The 21,757-nt window shown below is 37.2% G+C and overlaps 4 protein-coding genes across 4 annotated transcripts; 1 reads left to right on the forward strand and 3 right to left on the reverse strand.

Moving 5' to 3' along the window:
- Positions 1–2,130: 2,130 nt before the first annotated feature.
- On the reverse strand, positions 2,131–4,675 carry LOC145212973 (uncharacterized). The gene is made up of 5 exons (XM_080081219.1): positions 4,424–4,675; positions 3,642–3,786; positions 3,147–3,253; positions 2,544–2,734; positions 2,131–2,185 (listed from the first exon to the last, which is right to left on the reverse strand). The coding sequence occupies exons 1-5, from the start codon at positions 4,673–4,675 to the stop codon at positions 2,131–2,133; spliced, it is 750 nt and encodes a 249-aa protein (XP_079937345.1).
- Positions 4,676–12,171: 7,496 nt separating this feature from the next.
- LOC145213480 (uncharacterized) lies at positions 12,172–13,812 on the forward strand. Its single transcript, XM_080081769.1, has 4 exons — positions 12,172–12,587; positions 12,654–12,801; positions 12,974–13,080; positions 13,176–13,812. The coding sequence occupies exons 1-4, from the start codon at positions 12,336–12,338 to the stop codon at positions 13,425–13,427; spliced, it is 759 nt and encodes a 252-aa protein (XP_079937895.1). The 5' UTR covers positions 12,172–12,335; the 3' UTR covers positions 13,428–13,812.
- Positions 13,813–13,860: 48 nt separating this feature from the next.
- LOC145212975 (uncharacterized) lies at positions 13,861–15,060 on the reverse strand. The gene is made up of 4 exons (XM_080081220.1): positions 14,786–15,060; positions 14,571–14,718; positions 14,336–14,442; positions 13,861–14,285 (listed from the first exon to the last, which is right to left on the reverse strand). Exons 1-4 carry the CDS (start codon positions 15,035–15,037, stop codon positions 13,983–13,985), a joined length of 810 nt encoding a protein of 269 aa, XP_079937346.1. The 5' UTR covers positions 15,038–15,060; the 3' UTR covers positions 13,861–13,982.
- A 3,363-nt stretch (positions 15,061–18,423) lies between these two features.
- LOC145212976 (uncharacterized) lies at positions 18,424–18,870 on the reverse strand. The gene is made up of 2 exons (XM_080081221.1): positions 18,631–18,870; positions 18,424–18,570 (listed from the first exon to the last, which is right to left on the reverse strand). Exons 1-2 carry the CDS (start codon positions 18,868–18,870, stop codon positions 18,424–18,426), a joined length of 387 nt encoding a protein of 128 aa, XP_079937347.1.
- Between the last annotated feature and the right edge of the window lie 2,887 nt (positions 18,871–21,757).

Consider the following 21,757-nt stretch of genomic DNA (forward strand, 5'->3'; position numbering starts at 1 on the left):
AACATTGAAGAAACATCCAGTTTTCGATGGGTTTTCGCCAGAATATTCCAGTTTCAAACTGGTTATGACCGGTTTCTGCCTCCTACCGAACCTCCAAACCGGTTTAAACCGGATTTGAAAATCGGAAATTTTGACCCGATTTTCGAAAGAGCCCTAAGGCTATAGCCTATCCGTTTTTTTTCGATTTTTGGGGGTCAAAAAATTGAAGAAAAATCCAGTTTTCGGTGGGTTTTCGCCGGAATATTCCGGTTTCAAACTGGTTATGACCGGTTTCTGCCTCCTACCGAACCTCCAAACCGGTTTAAACCGGATTTAAAAGTCGGAAATTTTGACCCGATTTTCGAAAGAGCCCTAAGGCTATAGCCTATCCGTTTTTTCGATTTTTGGGGGTCAAAAAATTGAAGAAAAATCCAGTTTTCGGTGGGTTTTCGCCGGAATATTCCAGTTTCAAACTGGTTATGACCGGTTTCTGCCTCCTACCGAACCTCCAAACCGGTTTAAACCGATTTCGAAAATCGGAAATTTTGACACGATTTTCGAACAATCCCTAAGGCTACAGCCTTTCCGTTTTTTTCGATTTTTGGGGGTCAAAAAATTGAAGAAAAATCCGGTTTTCGGTGGGTTTTCGCCGGAATATTCCAGTTTCAAACTGGTTATGACCGGTTTCTGCCTCCTACCGAACCTCCAAACCGGTTTAAACCGATTTCGAAAATCGGAAATTTTGACCCGATTTTCGAAAAATCCCTAAGGCTATAGCCTTTCCGTTTTTTTCGATTTTTGGAGGTCAAAAAATTGAAGAAAAATCCGGTTTTCGTCCCTAAGGCTGTAGCCTATCCGTTTTTTCGATTTTTGGGGGTCAAAAAATTGAAGAAAAATCCAGTTTTCGGTGGGTTTTCGCCGGAATATTCCAGTTTCAAACTGGTTATGACCGGTTTCTGCCTCGTACCGAACCTCCAAACCGGTTTAAACCGATTTCGAAAATCGGAAATTTTGACCCGATTTTCGAAAAATCCCTAAGGCTATAGCCTTTCCGTTTTTTTCGATTTTTGGGGGTCACAAAATTGAAGAAAAATCCGGTTTTCGGTGGGTTTTCGCCGGAATATTCCAGTTTCAAACTGGTTATGACCGGTTTCTGCCTCCTAATGAACCTCCAAACCGGTTTAAACCAGATTTGAAAATCGGAAATTTTGACCGGATTTTCGAAAGAGCCCTAAGGCTATAGCCTTTCCGTTTTTTCGATTTTTGGGGGTCAAAAAATTGAAGAAAAATCCGGTTTTCGTTGGGTTTTCGCCGGAATATTCCAGTTTCAAACTGGTTATGACCGGTTTCTGCCTCGTACCGAACCTCCAAACCGGTTTAAACCGATTTCGAAAATCGGAAATTTTGACCCGATTTTCGAAAAATCCCTAAGGCTATAGCCTTTCCGTTTTTTTCGATTTTTGGGGGTCACAAAATTGAAGAAAAATCCGGTTTTCGGTGGGTTTTCGCCGGAATATTCCAGTTTCAAACTGGTTATGACCGGTTTCTGCCTCCTACCGAACCTTCAAACCGGTTTAAACCGGATTTGAAAATCGGAAATTTTGACCCGATTTTGAAAAATCCCTAAGGCTTACAGCCTTTCCGTTTTTTTCGATTTTTGGGGGTCAAAAAATTGAAGAAAAATCCGGTTTTCGTTGGGTTTTCGCCGGAATATTCCAGTTTCAAACTGGTTATGGCCGGTTCTTGTCTCCTACTGAACCTCCAAACCGGTTTAAACCGATTTTGAAAATCGAAAATTTTGACCCGATTTTCGAAAAAAAACCTAAACCCTATAGCTTTTCCGTTTTTTTCGATTTTGGGGGGTAAAAAATTAAGGAAAAATCCGGTTTCTGTGGGGTTTTCGCCGGAATATTCCAGTTTCAAACTGGTTTAAACCGGTTTCTGCCTCCTACCGAACCACCAAACCGGTTTAAACCGGATTTGAAAGTCGGAAATTTTGACCCGATTTTCGAAAAAACCCTAAGGCTGTAGGCTTTCCGTCTTTTTTGATTTTTTGACGAAGAAAAATTGAAGTAAAATTCGGTTTTCGGTGCCTTTTCGTCGTAATATTCCAGTTTCAAACTGGTTCTAGCTCGAAGCCGGTTGTAAATCTCATTTCTTGCCGTGCACTGCTTCTAGCTCGATTGACACTTGAGCAGCATCGTTGCTTTAAATAACAACATACTATTTCGTTTCGTATCAACCCATTGTCCTTTTAGTAAACCAATGTTTGCAACGCAAAGAGCAAAGTTACTGTACATAAAATCATTACTTGTTCATGATGCTGGACCAGACCATACTACAATATCAGTCCAATTTTGTAGGTTTCTTCACATATACTCAACTATATGAGTCAATGTTGAAAGTTTATAATTGTGTCCAAAATTTACTGCTTATACATTCCCATAAGTTTCGTTGAAGTTTGTATGACAAACAAATTTTCACTTAAATAATATTGGTCATTTTAATTTAAAACAACGTATGCCAGAATACAGGAAAAAACAATCACTACAAAAGAAACACACCCAAAAAGGATTTTGACTTCTTGAATAATCGTTTGCATGAGCGGGTTTTCTTCTGCAGCTTCTTTAATGGCCGACCCCCTCACGTTCTTGTGAGGAAAGGGAATATCGGGAACATCTGTTTCCAGAAATTTACAGAGAGGCTCCCAGCCATCTTGTATTTTGAAAACCAGTAACTTGTCTTTCGGTGCCTTCTACAAAAATAAATTAAGGTTGTATATACCGAACCAACTGTATTGTATATAAAGTTGCATGTTAATCGAAAAGTCGGAAACTTGCGTTGACATTACAAGTTTCAGACCTTTCGATTAACATAACAAAAAGTTGGACAGATTGAATAAAGTTTTTACCAAGAAGACACCTGTAAATGGTAAGTAACAGGGTGAAAATAAATAAATCAAAATATAAATCAAAATGTTTTTTTGCAATTTGTTTCACTAAGCGTAATAAACTCAACCCAAACGCCAGTTTTTGCCGACTGATTCACCTTCTCATAAAGTCCAACACAAAGATTCTGCTCTGACCAATACCATTAATTGGAAGCAAAATGTCGCTGTATAAGTTTTTATAAGCCAACAGCAATAAAATGAGAAGTAATTAGCGCACCTGTGAAACGTAGAAATTGTGTTGTCTAAAACTCTTCCTTGTCAGGGTGTTGTTAAGTGTTGCGTCGTACCAAGCAGAAGGCATGATAACACCGTAGCAAGCGGCGGCTGCACAAGAAAATATCCTGCTTACATTTTGAACATAAGTGAAGTTACCACTTTATAGTATTTTTGTTTTGATAATGGCACCTTTTTGTCAGTCTTGAAATTCCAAACTATCAGATTAGGGCCTGATATCCCCGCTGTTTTTGGACTCAGGCAAAGTTAAATAATATTGACTTTTGTTTCTTTTTTAATAAGCAATAACGGCGTTCAGCAGGATATTTTTGGGTGTTCATAAATTCCAATAGCCATACAGAATACATTTGATGACAACTTTGCTTTGTGTTTTAGTGATTGTACATGAATAGATTCCTTTAGGTGACAATTTTAGGTTCATTGTTTCGGTACCACATAAATCAAATGAATCGTTTTTTTATAATCAATCATGTCTTACAGCATTTTTCAAGATGTTTCATAAACTTCCTGCCAATTGGGGTAAATAGTCGAGAGATTCTAAACATGTTCCATTCGTTCAACTCTTCGACTTGGTAAGAAAGACTCCTAAGCCACGAATCCTCATTTCGAGTAAGAATAATAATCTAAAAATCAAGAAATATAACCTTCTACACCAGTGGTTCTCAAACTTTTTCAAAACGGTCCCTTTGTCATTATTTCGAGGGCTCGCGGTCCTTAAGCCTGAATGTGCATTTCAGAAAAACGAAAGTTGATTGCAGGATTTTACCTAGTTATGCAAAAATGCGCATAACAATGATCCAAAAACTGGTTGTGACATCACAGACAAGACGAAAACATTTCGATTGTGCGCGAACAATTGCTTTTTTGTTAGTTATCATGCAACAAATGTTTTGCAATGGAGACAGTCGATTCTCAATTTTACTTTGATTTGAACTGATTCAGTGGCACAAACTGACTCCAAATAAGATTATAGAAGTACCTTAATATTTTCGCGATCCCCACAAAATTGCCCCACGGACCCCTAGGCCTAAAGGACCGCGGACCCCAGTTTGAGAACCGCTGTTCTACACCTAAAACACTTATCCAGTACGTACAAACATGGTTATGTTCAACACAGCGTACAATCTTCGCCTCATTGCTGTTTACAAAGAGTGTTTGCCTGATAACTTTGTAAGCTGTCTTGTTTAACTTTGCACCGGATAACAAGTGCATATGAATTAAAAACTTTTTCAGCAATGAACATATTCGCGCTATACTTACCTTTGCATCAGGGTAAGCTTCGTGAATTTGTTCCCAAAATGCAAAAGCAGGACTATCAACAACTGCATCGACGTCTTTGTACATTCTTTTGAACATTTGAACACTTCCACCTCTTGTTAAGATTTCCTCCCACTCGTCGTGGTGATACCAGAAATGCTCAAGAAAATCGTACACCTTATAACCAAGTGTAGTTAGGGCTTCGTTCATCGACTTTGTGCCGGTTTTGCTGAACCCAGCTACAATAACTTTCATTATGCAAAATATATCTTCCTATTTGCTACGCCAAATCAATATATGTCACTACAACTACTGGTTTTGCAGCAGACAAAGACAGCAGTTCCCTCAGGAAATTAGATGTCGAGTAAGCACAAAGTTGTTTGCTTACCTCTGTTTACCACGAACCTGGAGTGAATGTTTACTTAGTTGTGTTCATTCTATCACTGATAGCATATGACATTTGACTATCAAGTTCATTGACTGATAACTGTGGCCTATTATTTCTATGGTATAAGCAGCAGTTGGACTGGTTTCCTAAAAATCACATACGTTACTAATTTTTTTGCAAAAGGTAAATTAAATTTAAATTTGGACTTTTCCATGTTTAAAATTGTTTTTGTTGTTGGTAAATTAAGAATAAGTTTTTGGTGAAATTACCAATCATTTGTTGGAAAAGAAGCACTAACAAGTAAAACTTACATATTTTATTAAAGATGTGAATTTTTAAAACGATGGTATATGACAGAAGTTCCAATAGGCACTTTTAGTATGTTTGCGTCCTATGTCTGTCATTAGCTTAACAACAAAAAGTCCCAGAAAACTTAAAAATATGCCCTGGCTTACTACAGTATAATAAACAATACATAAAATAAAATAAAAACAGTTCGATTTCTATCCTATATCTAACTATTATGCAATTGGAGCGAAACAAAACAATAACCGTTTAGGGGTTAAAGGTCGCGAAGGTGTTGAAGGTTATTCTATTCATGGCTGCACGGGTGGACAAATGTATATATTGTGGAAAAGTTATCTTTCTTACATAGCGCGGCTTTACCATTTTTAAAAACATTGAGCAACAAACGGCGATTGGGCAAATGTTGCATATTGGGCAACTGGTGTCTACCACATATTTCAAGCTTTAAAAATGGGGATATGCCAGTTCCCCCGTATCAAGTTTCTGTCTACAATATGGTGATGTTTCACAAACAGCGTTGGCGACAAAAATGAATGCCCGGTTTAAGCAAACGAAAAACCGGATAAAAGTTTAACAAACAGCTTTCCTGGTATGACTGTGGTTGTTTTGATCTCGTTGCAGTCAGTTTTTGCTTACGCACCAGTGAAGTGAAGAGTTAGATACAGTCAAACTTCGATACTATGCCACCCTTTGGGACCGAGAGAAAGTGGCATAGTAGCGAGAGTGGCATAATAGCGAGAGTTGTTTGTAAAAATAGCCTTGTGACGTGACAATGTACTGTAATGCCACGTTGTGTTGTAAGATTATAAATTATTACAGTATACAGATAAGGTACAGTATACAGTATAATTTATTACAAAAAAAGACGAGGTGCACGAAATCCGCCGAAACAACATGCGCCAGCTGACGATTCCACAGAGTTTTGGGCCGAGCTACAGTAGATAACTTGAGCGAACACATTACATGCACATACATATACTTATGCCGTTTCGAAGCCGTTTAATCGTTCGTAGCGTTTATTGTTTCGTTAATACAGTGTAATAATGTACTCTCATGTGTCATAGTATCAAGGGTAAGGGGTGGCATAGTAAATATATTTTCTATTGAATTTAGTTGTATAGTACCGAGGGTGGCATAATAGCAAGGTGGCATAGTAATTAGGTGGTATAGTACCGAGGGTGGCATAATAGCAAGGTGGCATAGTATCGAAGTTTGACTGTATAGATATTGAATTTCAATGCTTTCATTTGGTGTAATATAGCGGAACAACAAATTCATTAAATATGAAAGTGATTGTAGCTGGCATGCCTAAAACCGGCACAAAGTCGATGAACGCCGCCTTAAGCAAACTCGGTTATAAGGCATACGATTTTCTTGAACATTTCTGGTATCACTACGACGAGTGGAAGGAAATTCTAACGCATGGGGGAAATGTCAAAACATTTCGAAAAATGTATAAAGATGTTGATGCGGTTGTTGATCAACCTGCATTTGCTTTCTGGGAACAAATTTGTAAAGCATTTCCGGAGTCTAAGGTAAAGAGCTTTTGAACTTTTTTTATCCAGTGTCACGATTATAATATGCTAGTCATAGAAACAGATAACATCACACAAACCGTTAGGTAACTTTCGAAAATAGCGTCTCCACTTTCAATGCTTTATAAAAATGAAACTGAAATTGCATTTAGATAATTCTCCTGAGTCGAGATGAGGATTCGTGGTTTAAAAGCCGTCTTCATCAAGCCCAAGAGTGGAATGAATGGAAAAATAGACTTTTGCCTTCAGCTTGGCGGACTTCACCAACTAACGAAGTTGTGGAGAGATCCAGGTTTAAGCAACACAATCTTTATGTCTCTCAGGTTGGTTCTCCGGTTTTCTAAAATACATTCAATCATTTTTATTGTTCGCAAATGTAAATGTAACTGTAAATGCCTAAAATATATTTTCACTCAAAGAAACACTATTGTTTGTTTTCAAAAAGCTAAATTTGGATGCTAGATTGATCAAAAATTCTCCTTGTTACAAAAAGAACAACATTGTAGATATTTAAAGCCTTTCTGGTCTGTTTTTTGCTTGAAGCACTATTTCTTCATTGACCATGTTTGAGGTAGATTGTGGTGTAAACAGTTTTATTTAGAAAGCACCAAGAAACAAGCTGTTGATTTTCAACATACAAGACGGCTGGCGGCCTCTCTGTAAGTTTTTGGGCAAAAAAATTCCCAATTCACCTTTTCCGCATCGAAATAAACGAGGTTCGGTTATAAAAGAAGCAGCACAAGAAAATTCGGTGATGAGAAAAATGATCCTAGAAACGAAACTATTTGTTATTTTTATGTCTTTCTTTTTAATTGCTATTGCCTGCTTTTTCGCTACTGTTTTTCCACAGTAAAGTACATTGCCTGCAATATCTGTGTAGTTGTTTGCAGTGCGTTGCAATAGTAAGCAACCCAAAAAACGTACCAGCCCGAAACCTGGCCCGAACCCTAATAGGTTTTGAGAAGCCCATTTAGACCCGAAAGTTTGATTGACAGGCATATACATTGAAGCCCCAGGAAAGACCAAAACAACAAACACAATGTACTTTGGTCTTGAAAAGGGCGTTATAGGGCTGTTTAATAATAGGTCAGGGCCAGCAAAACTGGCTACTTAGCTAGTTAAATTTATTAAAAAAACATTGATACAGAGTGTAAAGTAAGGCGCGAATCAGACCCGTTTTTTGGACGAAACCTAAACCTGAACCCGACCCGAACCCTGCCGGAAAGCCCGGCCCGACTTACAACTCTGCGATGAACGACGTCTAACACACTCCGTTATAAAGTGTAAAATATTCTTGACCACTTTTTATATCAATACGATAAGTGGAAGGAAATTCTATTAAACGGTGAGAATGTCAGGTATAAAGATATTGATGCAGTTGTTAATCAACCTGCGTTTGCTTTCTGGGAACGAATTTTTGAAGCAAGGTATAAAGGGTTTAAACGTTTTAATCCAGTATCAATATTATAATATGCTAATTGTAGAAACAACTTTGACGAATAATGTTGAGTAGGCCCCCTATGAAAAAAAAACGAAAACGAACAAGAATGAATTGCGGTTTTAAAAGCATGTATAACCATAGAGCACTAATACTAGAGAGGTAACTGATTGTTCACTCAAGCGTGAAATCAATTATAACATTTCTTGTTTAGCAAATACATATAATTTTTGAAGCAAGAAGGTATTTAACAACTTTATTCTTTGGAATAGAGTTTTAGTTTTGCAAAAAAAACAAACAAATAAAGAGTTGCGGCGACTTTGTTTTTGATCAACCTCTGCAGATTGGTCACGCTTGGTTAAACCGTTGCCACGTGATCATTTTTGTTTGTTTTTGCTGGTAGAGCTACTAACACTGAGCTTCACCTTTGGCTCGACCTGGGAACTTCTGGTAGGTGGCGCAAAGGAGCATTGGCGTTTATGGTGCTGACTCAGCTGTTATTCTTACCATAAACCCAAATTGCTGTAACAGCACCATAAACGCCTATGCTCTTTTGTGCCACCTACCAGAAGTTCCCAGGTCGAGCCAAACGTGAAGCTCAGTGTTAGTAGCTCTACCGTTTTTGCTAGTAATTACATGGGACGCTTTAAACTTTTCTTAAAGTTTGTTCTAATAAATAATAGCCAGCCAGCCGGTACTTATTTTTTTTTGATGCAAAGCATACCTAAAGATGAATTTAGAAGAAATAACATGCTTAGAGAAGAAAATCGACCTAATTGTTGTCGAAATTGATTAAGAGACCAGGGCAACCAGGGTTGAATGTCCAGGAACAGCGTACAGGTTGTCTCAATGCTACCAAGACCGATGTATCAACTCAAGATGTGAAAGATATCAATTCTATTGCTGCAAAAATGGCTAAAATTGTAGTAGTAGATGTACCAGACGTTTGTCCTTATGTCTGCAGGTCTTTCATTTAATCAACTATACAGCAATATTTATTAAGCACCAAACCAGAACATCCGTACAAAAATATGCACAAGTTCGCAAAAATGCATGTGAAGTTATTGGAATGCAACACACTTTCACAAAATGCTATTCAGGATACATTTCTACTTGCACCACAGAGTTTAAACTATTGGACAATCAAGTTTCATAAATTTTTCAATTCAACAAAAAGGTTACTAAAAAAGTCAACATGAAGATTTATTTTATTTGAAACTTATTGGACACCTTCATAAAACTGTCTTAAAACAAAAAAAAACTTATGCCCAAGCAATGTATATTTTTGGTGGCAATGAATACAAGTAAAATAAAAAGTACAGCATATTAAAAGCGAAATGATTTGTTTTCTATCTTCCTTCTTTGAAAACCTTTACTATATATATTTTGTTCAAGTCCTCTGTTAAATTTCCATTCTTAATTTTATTTACACAATTGTTTGCCAGAGTAAATGTCATCAATCAAGTTGAAATATAATAGGTTTGTTCTGGTGCTCCCTGCAAAAAAATCTATGTTTATTATAAAAGTAAATAACTTTGGTAGGGACTCCATATTTTTGTTCATTCCATTAGCTTTAAAGCTTAACTGTACATATCATAACATTGGTATCTGCAAACAAATGTAAGTTGTTTGAAGATATTAGTACAGTAATGTTATACTAGGCTGGCGTTTGTAATTTGCTTGGGTAGGATTCTGAAAGACCATACAGTTTTTGCATGTCCTAGAGTAAAATGTACGTGTCTCCTTTTGGAAATAAATGCAGTGTGGATTTTACACCCCACCTGTCTGCAGCTATGCCATCATAGTTTAAATCACAAGAAACTCATATAAAAAATTTAATAAGGGAAACTTTTGTATGGCAATTTTAGAAAAGTACTAAAATTCAGTGAATTATAAAAAAAAAGTAGAACCGCTTTGCCACTAATTTCTATTTCCAGCTTCGGGATAATTGTGGTAGGTGTTTGGATTATATTCGCTGAGAAACTTACTTACAGTTACACATGGTGCAGTTGGCATATAAAACAAAAGAAATAACAACAACATACCTATTCAAGGGTTACAAAAGTAGAAATGGTTTCTTTGAAAACATCAGCCTTGACATAATTGGGACAAATTTCGGGCCAGAATTTACCAATCGCAAAACTTTGTCTTGAAAAGTACAATTATTTGGTCACTGCCAAGTGATTTTCATGTACATCTTTATTGAAGTAAGCGTAACTCACGCTTCCGTATGTCACAATTTTAGTGGCTACCCTGTATGCCGGTAATGTCTTGTCACCAGCTGTACTGATGTTACCTTACACGTGAAAACAGAGTGCACTGTCTTTAACTTAGCCTTCATGATCATTTTTTCCAGCTCGTGTTGTTATAATACACACAACAGACCTAAATAACCCTGACAAATTAGTTTTATGACAATCAGGGACATGCGAGTGCCCTTTCAAGATCACTACTAACAACTTTTCGCTTCTTTAACTGCTGAATATTTTTTGACAAAAATTAATGTTTAGACATGCTCTTGCTCTTTAAGGTTTTATAAAAAATCGATAGAAGATAGGCAAAAACTTTCTCCGGAAAAGTTGTTGGGTATAACATTTTCTACAATTTGAAGATAAAAAAAATTTCGATGACGTCATCACTTACGAAATGACGTCATTTCAAATCTATTTTTTCAAAAAATTGCAGTTTATTGATGTTTTTCGTTACAATTATTAGTTCCAAGTTGTTTTACAAACAATTCCTTACAAAACTTGATGTATGTTTTTCGATGACGTCATTAATTAGCCTAATGACGTCATAATGATCAAATTTAGTTTCTTATTTTTCTGTAGTAAAGGATAAAATTAATGGTTTTGAGCGTATGAAACTTGTTTTCAATAAAAATTATTGACAATCTTGACAATTTACGGACTTATTCTAATGTTTACTAAATACCTGTACACACATAATTCATTTACAAGTGTTTGTACATGGGATGTTTATTATGTATCATTACACCACAACATGTGCAAGTTTGACAACACAGTTCACTGAAGTTAGCAGAAAAAACACAATTCCAGGCATTCCCAAGGTACTTTGCAGTGATTCATTACTGGAAATCGGCGATCTAACCCGGGTCATCCAAGCGTGAACGATCTGGCGATATTTGGGAGTGTCGCCTCTAGTATTAGTGCTCTATGGTATAACCCTCTCTTTTATGATTGGTTTGTGTAGCTCAGAAGTCCACCGCCATATCTCCAAAACAAAACATGCACCAACAGGTCAAATGAGAATTTCTCGAAAAGTTGTGAATACGCTTTAACATCTTCAACCTAAAAACCGTTCGTGGCAGGTACAGGACAAAGACGGTTAAAGGCAGCGTTACATGAGTGTTGTCAAACAAAAACAGTAAAAACATAAGAAATGTGCTAATATCAAACAGAATATTGCATACCAACAGTCGATGCAAAATACACTGAAATATAAGAAGTGTCGAAATGGGCACGCAAAAAGATAGTGCATTCAAATCAAACAAAAAAGGCTTGAATATACATAAGTGTACAAAGTCATTGCAGTGGCAGCTAATGATGATCGACCTCGTTTTCCGTTTGGCGCCACATATGCCATCAAACGTTTGGCATGTGTCCCTTCTTTGTTTTGGGTACGTCAGACTTTCCTCACCAACACGTGACCAAATAACGTTTGGTACAACAGTAAATCAGCATGACATAGAACTTGAGCTCATTTTCGACTTATTAAATATCCTATCATATGTTGTCAGAAATATTCGTCATGTTAGATTAGCGATTTGAATAAACTTTTTGCAATCAGTTGCAGCTTAACAGGAAAGCTGATGGGATTTTGACTGATCATAATGGAAATGTGACAGTGAGAAGAAGACGCGCGACATTGTTTCCGTTTTACCATATTGAACCAGCAGTCTTTTGTTTAGCTGTATGTGTGTATAATGGTACATGAAAATACATGATTTGCTTGTGTAATTGGTGCGAACAAACAGTTAGTACAGAAATTCGTGGGATGCCAAGTTATATGTTGGTCTATTTTGTTGCAGTGATGTTCTAACCTCTATAAGTCTATATGATTTTTTGCTTTTAGAAACATTACGGACTAACAAATCTATGACATGCATTTTAAAACTGATTGGTAATGCCTTGTAACTTTTTGTCGCTCCTGTTTCTTTTCAAAAGACAATAGTTTGATTTTGTACAACTGTAGGAAAACTATTCCCATGCACATTTGAGACTCAGTATGAAAGTTGTAATGGCAGGTTATTGCAAAACTGGTACCAAGTCGATGAATGCTGCATTCCGTCACCTGGGTTATACAGTTTTCGATTTTATGGAAAGTTTTTATCTACATCGTGACGAATGGGTTGAGATCTTTACAAACGGAGGAAACATTGAGCTTTTTCGACGCATGTATAAAAATATTGACGTGGTGGTCGACGAGCCAGCGTTCTTTTTCTGGAAAGAAATTCACGAAGCTTTTCCTGAAGCCAAAGTAGCATATTTTTTCAAGCTCTATGCTTTTGACTATTGCTTTAAATCTGAATTCTGTTTTTGTCAGATAGTACTTACAATTCGCGATGATGAAGATAGTTGGGTGAAAAGTTTTGCATACCAGCTGCGAACCACAAACGGAAACATGATGTATAACTTTGCCAGAACTGTGACACCGACTGGGAGAAGAGCAACAGAAACGATTCGTCATGCACGTAAGACCCACAAACAGATTATAAAAAGACCTGAGCGGGATTCGTCCTCGGTAGCATCCTGGGTTCGAACCCTGTGAAACAAAAATCTTAAGTGAAACAGGTTTTGCTCGTTGAACATGTTGTTTTAACATTTTGTTGCCAGTTCCTAATGCAACACGAGTTGTTTTTGCAGACCCTATGATGTATGGCGTACATATGCCTTACAACTGGAGCGGATATCCAATTAATGAAACTATTTTAAAAATCAAATACCGAAAACACAACGCAGATGTAATGCAAGTGAGTCATAATTCACTTTCGTTTACAATGCAGTCGATCCATATTCTATGCCGCTCTATTGTTTGTCCTTGCTGTCTTTGCACAACATTTTGCAGAACGCCCCAAAGGACAAACTGTTAGTGTTTCGAGTACAAGAAGGTTGGGAACCTCTTTGCAAATTTCTTGGAGCTGATGTTCCGGACGTTCCTTTTCCACACAAGAACATCAAAGGTTCTTTGCACCAAGATCATGCAGAAAGTAATCCTATTATGATGAAAATGTTGTTCGAGGCCAAAGTTGCACTCTTCTTGCTTGTGTCGCTTGTTGCTGTTCTTGTATCTATATGTTTCATTGCGTTTGGAAATTGATCAGCAGTCCCGGCAACTTTAAATTTGAGTATACTCAAATCGCAAACCTAAGCTATTTGTTATTGCTCTATAATTGTAATTTCTTGCTTTTTCGCTACCTTTTGCAACAGTAGTATATTGCCTTTATCACCTGCGTAGCTGCTTTACATATTTTAGTCAATCGCGGTCTCTTTTCAACTTTTGGGCCTAAATAATCGTCTTTCAACATGAAACTAATATCCCACTTCGCATTAGAAACAGAATTTCCATTTTCGACTGTATTAAATGGTGAAAGAATTTGAATCATTTTTGTAAATTTCTTTCACGTAAAAGTATGTGTGTTTTATATTGTGTTGCAACGCGCAAATGAGATGAATAGTATCGAAGTTGCATCATGTATAACGTAACGAGTGGTTAAAGAAAGAAACATGGGCTCAAAGCTTTCTTGGAAGCAAAAAAACAAGACAATGTGTTGCGAAAAAAATGTCAAAAAAGTTGAGAAAGGGGTCAAAAGTATCTAAATAACCAAAAATGTGGACATGAATCACAAAACAATTAAATGATAGACGAATAAGCTTAACTTACAAACATCATGCAACATGCAGGTATGAGAACTGCTACAAACATCAACATGAAAAACATCACCACTTTTGCTTCAAAAAACATTGTTATCATGAGTTGATTTTCTTTGGCTTGATCCTTTAGCAATGAAGATTTAACGTTTTTATGAGGAAATGGAATGTCCGGAATATCTACTCCAAGAAACTTACACAGAGGTTCCCAACCGTCTTGCACTCGAAACACCAACAATTTGTCTCTTGGGGCATTCTGGTAAACGTTAGATTTAGGCAGTGGAGGAAAAACCGGAAAAAATATAGTCTGTAGGTTAGTACTGTAACATTAATAATGTAGAGTGAAATATGACATACCTTCAGTACATCCGCATTGTGTTGTCGATATTTAAGTTTTAAAATAGACTCGTTGATCGGAAATGGACTCCAGTTATAGGGCATATTTACTCCAAATTGAACAGCGCCTGCAAAAATAGTAGGGGTTTAAATGGTCAAACTTCGGATTGATGTAAACAGTTTGTATCCCTCATGTTTACATGGTTGATGTGATCGGCCAGTTTGGTTTTAGTGGTATAAAATAACTTTTACTCACGTGCGTATCGAACAGTATTTGCTACTTTTCTTCCAATGGGAGTAAAAGTTTTGGCAAATGTGAACATCCTGTGTTCATTTGTGCTACGCATCTGCCTCGCAAAACTTTTAGCCCAAATTTCTTCATTGTCGCGAATTGTGAACAATATCTTTTCAAAACAAAATCCAGATTTAAACTTACAACCGAAAGCACACCAAAGTCCACAATTATTGTACTTTGGCTTCAGGAAAAGCTTCGTGAATTTCTTTCCAAAAGTACAATGCTGGCGTGTCCACTACCACGTCAACGTTTTCATACATCCGTCGAAAAAGCTCCGTACTTGCTCCTTTTGTAAAGATTTCATTCCATTCCTTGTGGTGACAGTAAAAATGTTCCATGAAATCGTAAACCGTGTAACCCAGGTGACTGAATGCAGCATGAACCGATTTGGTGCCAGTTTTATTGTAACCTGCGACTATAACTTTCATCCTGAAAGCTGATGCACAAGCAAAATCTTTGTAGATTCAGTCTGCGTTTACCTTCAATTTTTACATTTGCTTCTTGACAACCAAACCAAGTTTTTAGAGTGCGAAAGATGTGTCTAAAAACTAGGACTTTGCATTGTTAGAACATATTCACAATCGATCGACTAATTATAAACCTGAAAATAAATGTGTCATTACCTTACAATGCAAACCATTTTTCTGTCATTCGAAAAAAGTTAGTCATTCATTGTGTTTACCGAAATCAAAAGGATGACTCACAAAGATAACCATTTTGTAAAACATTGTTTAGGCTCAAACAAACCAACTAACACGGTGTAACCCTAGCCTTGCTCTACAAATAAACTCAACTCAACGCTATTTGTGAAGCCTTGTGCTAGTTCTACCTTTCAGTCTGGCAGAAAAAAAGTGGTCAATTTCACTTGCATTTTATTGAAAGGAAGAGTGATTTAAAACAATTTTCAACCACATAAACTAAATAGAATTAAGAACATCGCAACTGCAAAACAGTAGAAATAATCTGACTTGCATCACATGAAATTATCCACCACATGAAAGACTCAAATACCACAGCAACACTAACTAGACAGCACGTGCACAAACAAAGGAAACCGTTAAAGAGGCGCATGCAAGGTCGACAGTTATGACGTAACAATGGATGTATGGCGCAACGGTTGCAACGGTGGGAATTTGTTTCATTGGGAGCGTTAATTACTGACAGTTGCACTATTAAATGAAATAGCTTTTCCATGTTAACTTCTGGACATACCAGTGGCCCTGAATGCAAACATACATGCATACCCATAATTAATTAATGCGCTGCTTTGACCACACATGCCAAAATGTGCACTGCAAGAAAAAACAAACAAATAATGCGCTTTGTACCTTCGTGAAAAGGTGTCCATAATTAAACGATATATATATCTTTCAAAACAGTGAACCGAACAAAGCATACAACAGGAAACCAGCCGGTACGTGCCCTTTAGCAGAGCCATTTTTACTTGCTGTTGCACAAAACTATTTGCTAACATGACTTCTGCCATTTTAAAGCTTTAATTATTTGGCTTCTCTAATGCTTTAGAATCTGAATTATTTTATAATATAAAACTTGTTCTAAATTTGTAATGAAGCAAATACTCGTAAGTCAACGACAAAACTGTTGCTTAAGTATGCAACATGGTACCAGGCTATTGTATCAAAACGCTCTCTTTAGGTTTGCACGCCGTTACTTGTACAGACTGAAACTATTTGGTAGCGCACTAGCGCTGCTCATCAAGTTGCTCATGACCTATTTATTTCAATACTTTCGCAAATTGCATTACTACAGCCCTACGAAATAGTGTTTGGAAAAGTTTAAAAAATTGTTTGTACCGTATAGTGCTCTCATGTTGTTTAAATGTTAATGTATAACCAGAACCAAAAAGCTACACATGTCAGACGATGGACAAATAGACGTAACGGCAAAAAAAGACTGGTTTCACAACGACTCGAGGCGACAAACCAAACGCAACGGTTAGGCATTAAGCAATATTTTGGTCGTTTTCTTAAATACTGAGGAAATATCAATTTCGATGTTGCACAACGTATATAGCACGTGGTTGAATGTGTGTAATTTTTTATGAAAGTTTGACGTCATAATGTTGAAAGGGGAAATATCGAATATAAATCACCGATAATGTCGAAGTCATTCAAGGAAATCAAAAATCTGTACATCAAAATTTTATTCTCTAGATCCTATTTTGTATACTTTATCAAAATTGTGACGCGGGCCACCTTAAAAAGGGAAGCGGGCCGCAGGTTCCCAACCCCTGCGCTAAAGAAACAGTTGTGAACGGTAAAGCTACTAACACAGGAACTCACATCACATGTTTGCAAATTTCCGATAAGTGGCGCAACGGAGCATTGGCGTTTGCAATGGAACATGTGCTGTTGCCTACTGTTGCCATCGCAAACCTGATGCTCCATTGTGCCACCTACCGGAAATAAAAAAAACTCACAAACCTGTGATGTGATTTCTTGTATTAGTAGCTCTACCGTTGTGAACTGGTCACGCTCAAATGCACCATTGAAATTATTTGTTTTTAATTTTTTTCCCAGTTTCCTCGATGGTTTATAGCAGGGGTGTGCAACCTGCGGCCCGCGGGCCAAATGCAGCCCTTAGTTAAAGTTTGTGCGGCCCGCAGAGACGCTTGAATTTCAATTGTCCTGGCGAACGAGACCAACTTTTATATATTTTTAAGCATATTAATGCACTCGATGCTATTTTTCTGCCAACTGGCAATTTGTGGCTAGAATTCAATGCGAATTTTACTTGTAGTTAAGCATATTTGGCAAGCAACAAAGAAAAAGCACTTGTGTTATACACCGGTGCCGCTCGCGATCTAATTTTGGCAATTGTGTTTGGCCCCACAGTAACAAAGGTTGCACACCCCTGGTTTATAGTACATCACTTTACTCGTTGATCAAAATTCAGTTGCACAAATCTGACCTAAATTAGGCGGACATGAAGGCAAATACTAATTAATTGCATTCGGACATACTTACATCATTTTGTAAATTGAATATTCAAATATTGTAAATTAAATATTTAAATTTACACTCGCCAGAACTGTTGATCAGTTTCCAAACGCAATGAAACATACAGGTACAAAAATAGCAACAAGCGACACAAGCAAGAAGAGTGCCACTTTAGCTTCAAACATCATTTTCATCATAATAGGATTATTTTTAGCCTAATCCTGGTGCAAACAACCTTTGATATACTTATGTGGAAAAGGAATGTTCGGACCATCAACTCCAAGAAATTTGCAAAGTGGTTCCCAACCTTCTTGTACTCGAAACACCAAGAGTTTGTCCTTTTGGGCGTTCTGGGAAATTTTGTGCAAAGACAGTAAGGACAAACAACAGAACGGAATAGAATATGGATCGACTGCATTGTTTTGTTTTGTTCACTGCAATGAAGTAGTGTCCGTTTTGGGGGAAAAAAGACGCGATGAACCATTCGAATAGAATAACTATCCAAACCTTTCACCTTTCCTTCCAAAACCTTTTTTGGACTTGCCTTGACTCGAACTGCTAATGACTTGAGTTGAATTGAGACTCGAACCCCCCCTGACTTGACTTTACTTGAGACTCGACTAATGACTCGTTACCCAACCCTCCCACATTGTAAAGAAAAGTGAATTATGACTCACTTGCAGTACATCTGCGTTGTGTTCCCGGTATTTGATTTTCAAAACAGTTTCATTAATTGGATATACGCTCCAGTTGTGAGGCATAAGTACACCATACATGACAGGGCCTACAATGTTGAATTACAAACTAATAACAACATTGTTAAACAAGAAAAAACAGTGTAATTTCAGATTAGCTTACGTGAATGTCGAATTGTCGGTTGCTCTTCTCCCAGTCGGTGTCACAGTTCTGGCAAAGTTATACATCATGTTTCCGTTTGTGGTTCGCAGCTGGTATGCAAAACTTGCCCAACTATTTTCATCGTCACGAATTGTAAGTACTATCTAGCGAAAACATACTTTATAGCAACAATCAAAAGGACCGAGCTTGAAAAAATATGCTACTTTGGCTTCAGGAAAAGCTTCGTCAATTTCTTTCCAGAAATAGAACGCTGGCATGTCGACCACCACGTCAATATTTTCATACATGCGTCGATAAAGCTCAATGTTTCCTCCGTTTGTAAAGATCTCAACCCATTCGTCACGATGCAGATAAAAACTTTCTAAAAAATCAAAAACAGTGTAACCCAGGTGACGGAATGCAGCACTCATCGACTTGGTGCCAGTTTTGTTATAACCTGCCATTATAACTTTCATACTGAGGCCTAAATGTGTAGACTGAGAATGGGTTTTCTACATTTGTATAGAAATCAGATTATCTTTTCAAACGAAAACGAGCAAGTTTTTTTGCAAGATATCACCAATCAGTTTTAAGGTGCATACCATAGGTTTGATAGTCAGTGCACGTATTTGAAGGCAAAAACACATGTGTCAAACATGCTCAGTTAAAAATAAAATGTTTGACAAGAAATGTGCCTTCAGTGTTTAATCAATGATCATTCAAAGATATATCGGACAGCATACAATTGTTTGTTCTTATGTATATCCTTTAACTGTAAATAGGACCAACTTTAAAGTGGTGTCCTACAACTTTTGTCAAAAGTATTTAGTTGACTAATGACGCAACCATACCAAACTTCTAATGTAAAAAAAACAATCACTTATGATTGTTGTTGTCTCGCTTAAGCTAGCCCACGTCGCTTGTCAAAAGAATTGAAGCTTTTATACCTCAGATCAGTGGTTCCAACCTTTATAGACGAATTCCTCCCTTTACAATTCTAAACACTTTCATTGCTCTTGATAGACTACATAGTAGATGCTAAACCATACAAAATTTATTCCAAAATTTCAAAATTTATTTAATTTATATTTTTAATTGAAAATTGAAAATTTATAAGTTATATTCCCAGAGCTGAAGTTTTTAAATCCTACCTTGGGAGGAATTCCTACTGGGTTTGGAACCACTGCCTTAGATTACATGATAAACGTATTGAGCTTTTCATGATACACGATGTTTAACATAGCAATTTCAGAAGGAAACAAATTCTGAACAAATTTAATTACTTTCTTTCAGGTGTGAACGCTGTACCTTGCTCTGACAAGCTGTTATATTGCTTGTAAACGATTTTAACATCACTGTGATTCATGTACCTAACAAGACACGTACGAAAAGTGCATCCGGTTTTAACTTCTCTAGCTTGTTCAACATAAATCCGAGCTTTTGACAAAATACGTAGGGAAAGTGTGTAGTTTGTGAGCACGGTTCTCAGAAGAAATGCGCGCATTGTATCTGTACACCACTAATGTGTGCGTCATACACAAATGGGACACACGCCCAACGTTTAATGGTATATGCGGCCAAACGGAAAACGATGAAGTCTATGATTATTAGCTGCTACTGCAGTGAGTTTGTACATTTATAACACTCGATTTTTTTGATTGCACTATGAACCTTTGGGTGTGCCCATTTCGACCAAAGATGGTCTACTGCAGCGCTTCCCAACCGGTGGGCCGCGGCCCACTGGTGGTCCGCGACGTACTTTCTAGTGGGCCGCGAAGCTTTTCAAACTACTGCAACCATATATGAAGAAGTTCAAAAAAGTTACACAGTTTGTGAGAACGTGCTTTCAAATTTAACCATTTTTCTCAAAAATATAATATTACTTACTATAAAAGCCGCATAAGATATCACGTTAAACAAAGCTTTATTACACAAACAAAATACAATTGTCGCGTCACAACAGTAATTGTACTCTTGTAAAATCTTGATTCTAGAACTGTCTTTGTAAGCTTTATTTGGTCGTTGCGTAGCTACAAAATGGATAGTTTTTTTTTACAAAAAGAAAATGCAAGGAAAGTAAAGAAAATCAAAAAAATCCCAGAAAGTTGTAGTGATGTCATCATCAAATCAGCAAGCTCAGACTTCACATTAACAGAAGCATCGCTTGTGCAGTTATTATTTCTCTGTCTGAATTTTAGTTCTTTTTCCATTGTGGTTTTGTCGCAATATTATACGGTGGTCCGCCTTCCCTCAAAAAAATTTTAAGTGGGGCGCGAGCTGGAAAAGGTTGGGAAGCACTGGTCTACTGCAATCGGGGTCGTAACTGCGCTGTCCTTGAGCCAAAGATACCAAAAGCCTATAGCCTCTCTACCCAACTTGCCATAAAACTTGACGCCAGACCCAGTGGCAAAGGCAACGGGAAGTTTGGGAGGTGTAAATATTATAACGTTATAGGTTATAAAACACCATCCGACAAAAACAAATAGCGACATAGTTATGCCGACAGACAGGACAAACTCTTGTTGAGGCTCAGGCAATTTGTTTCAAACAAACTATGTCGAGAGGTGTACGTAAATACCAACTATACTTTTGTAGGTGAGTCATTGCTACAGGTGCATACTACGCCAAAAGTACATTATTGCTTCTTTTGGTCTTGACATCGCATCTGCAGTATTTACCATTTAATAAAAATGTACAGAGAGCCAATGAGAAACCATAGGTATTTTTGATAACTATTTCCTAATTTCATTTTTTAGGCAATTTAATTAACTAACACGTGTAGCGGCCATCATATTATTGTTTACAATATTTACCATAAACTTTGAATTTCCGCGTGCAAAAGCATTTCACAGAACGACGGGAAATGGATTTTAACTCGTCACAATAAGATAGAACATTTCCGTTCAAAGATATAAAATTTCCGTTTCGATCAATAGCTGAGAAATATTTTTTTTCTTTCTTTTGAAACATATATATATAAACAGTTTTGAACATGAATACAAATACTTGCAATATTGCTTCTTCAGTGTAAAACCTGATGTGGATGTTGATCCCAATCCCATCTGTGTGCTGATGTCCGTCCACTGCTTGCTCTCTGTCACCTTAAGCCAGAACCCCTGTTCCTTCACAAGCTGATAAGACGAACAAGTCGAGAGTCTTTCGTCCCATAAGAAGAGCGTTTTTCAGCAGCAAATCTTTATCGTCCCAATATTTGAAGACGTTATATATACATTTCATGTGACGACGGGGTGATAAAAATTTATCTTGTCGCCTCCACAAAACAAAAGGGCATGTTTATCCCCCAATAAATAAATAAATAGCTCTGATCTCACTTCAACATTGGCAATCCTT

Source organism: Phallusia mammillata, chromosome 2, assembly GCF_965637545.1.
Source record: "Phallusia mammillata chromosome 2, kaPhaMamm4.hap1.1, whole genome shotgun sequence".
Lineage (NCBI taxonomy): Eukaryota > Metazoa > Chordata > Ascidiacea > Phlebobranchia > Ascidiidae > Phallusia > Phallusia mammillata.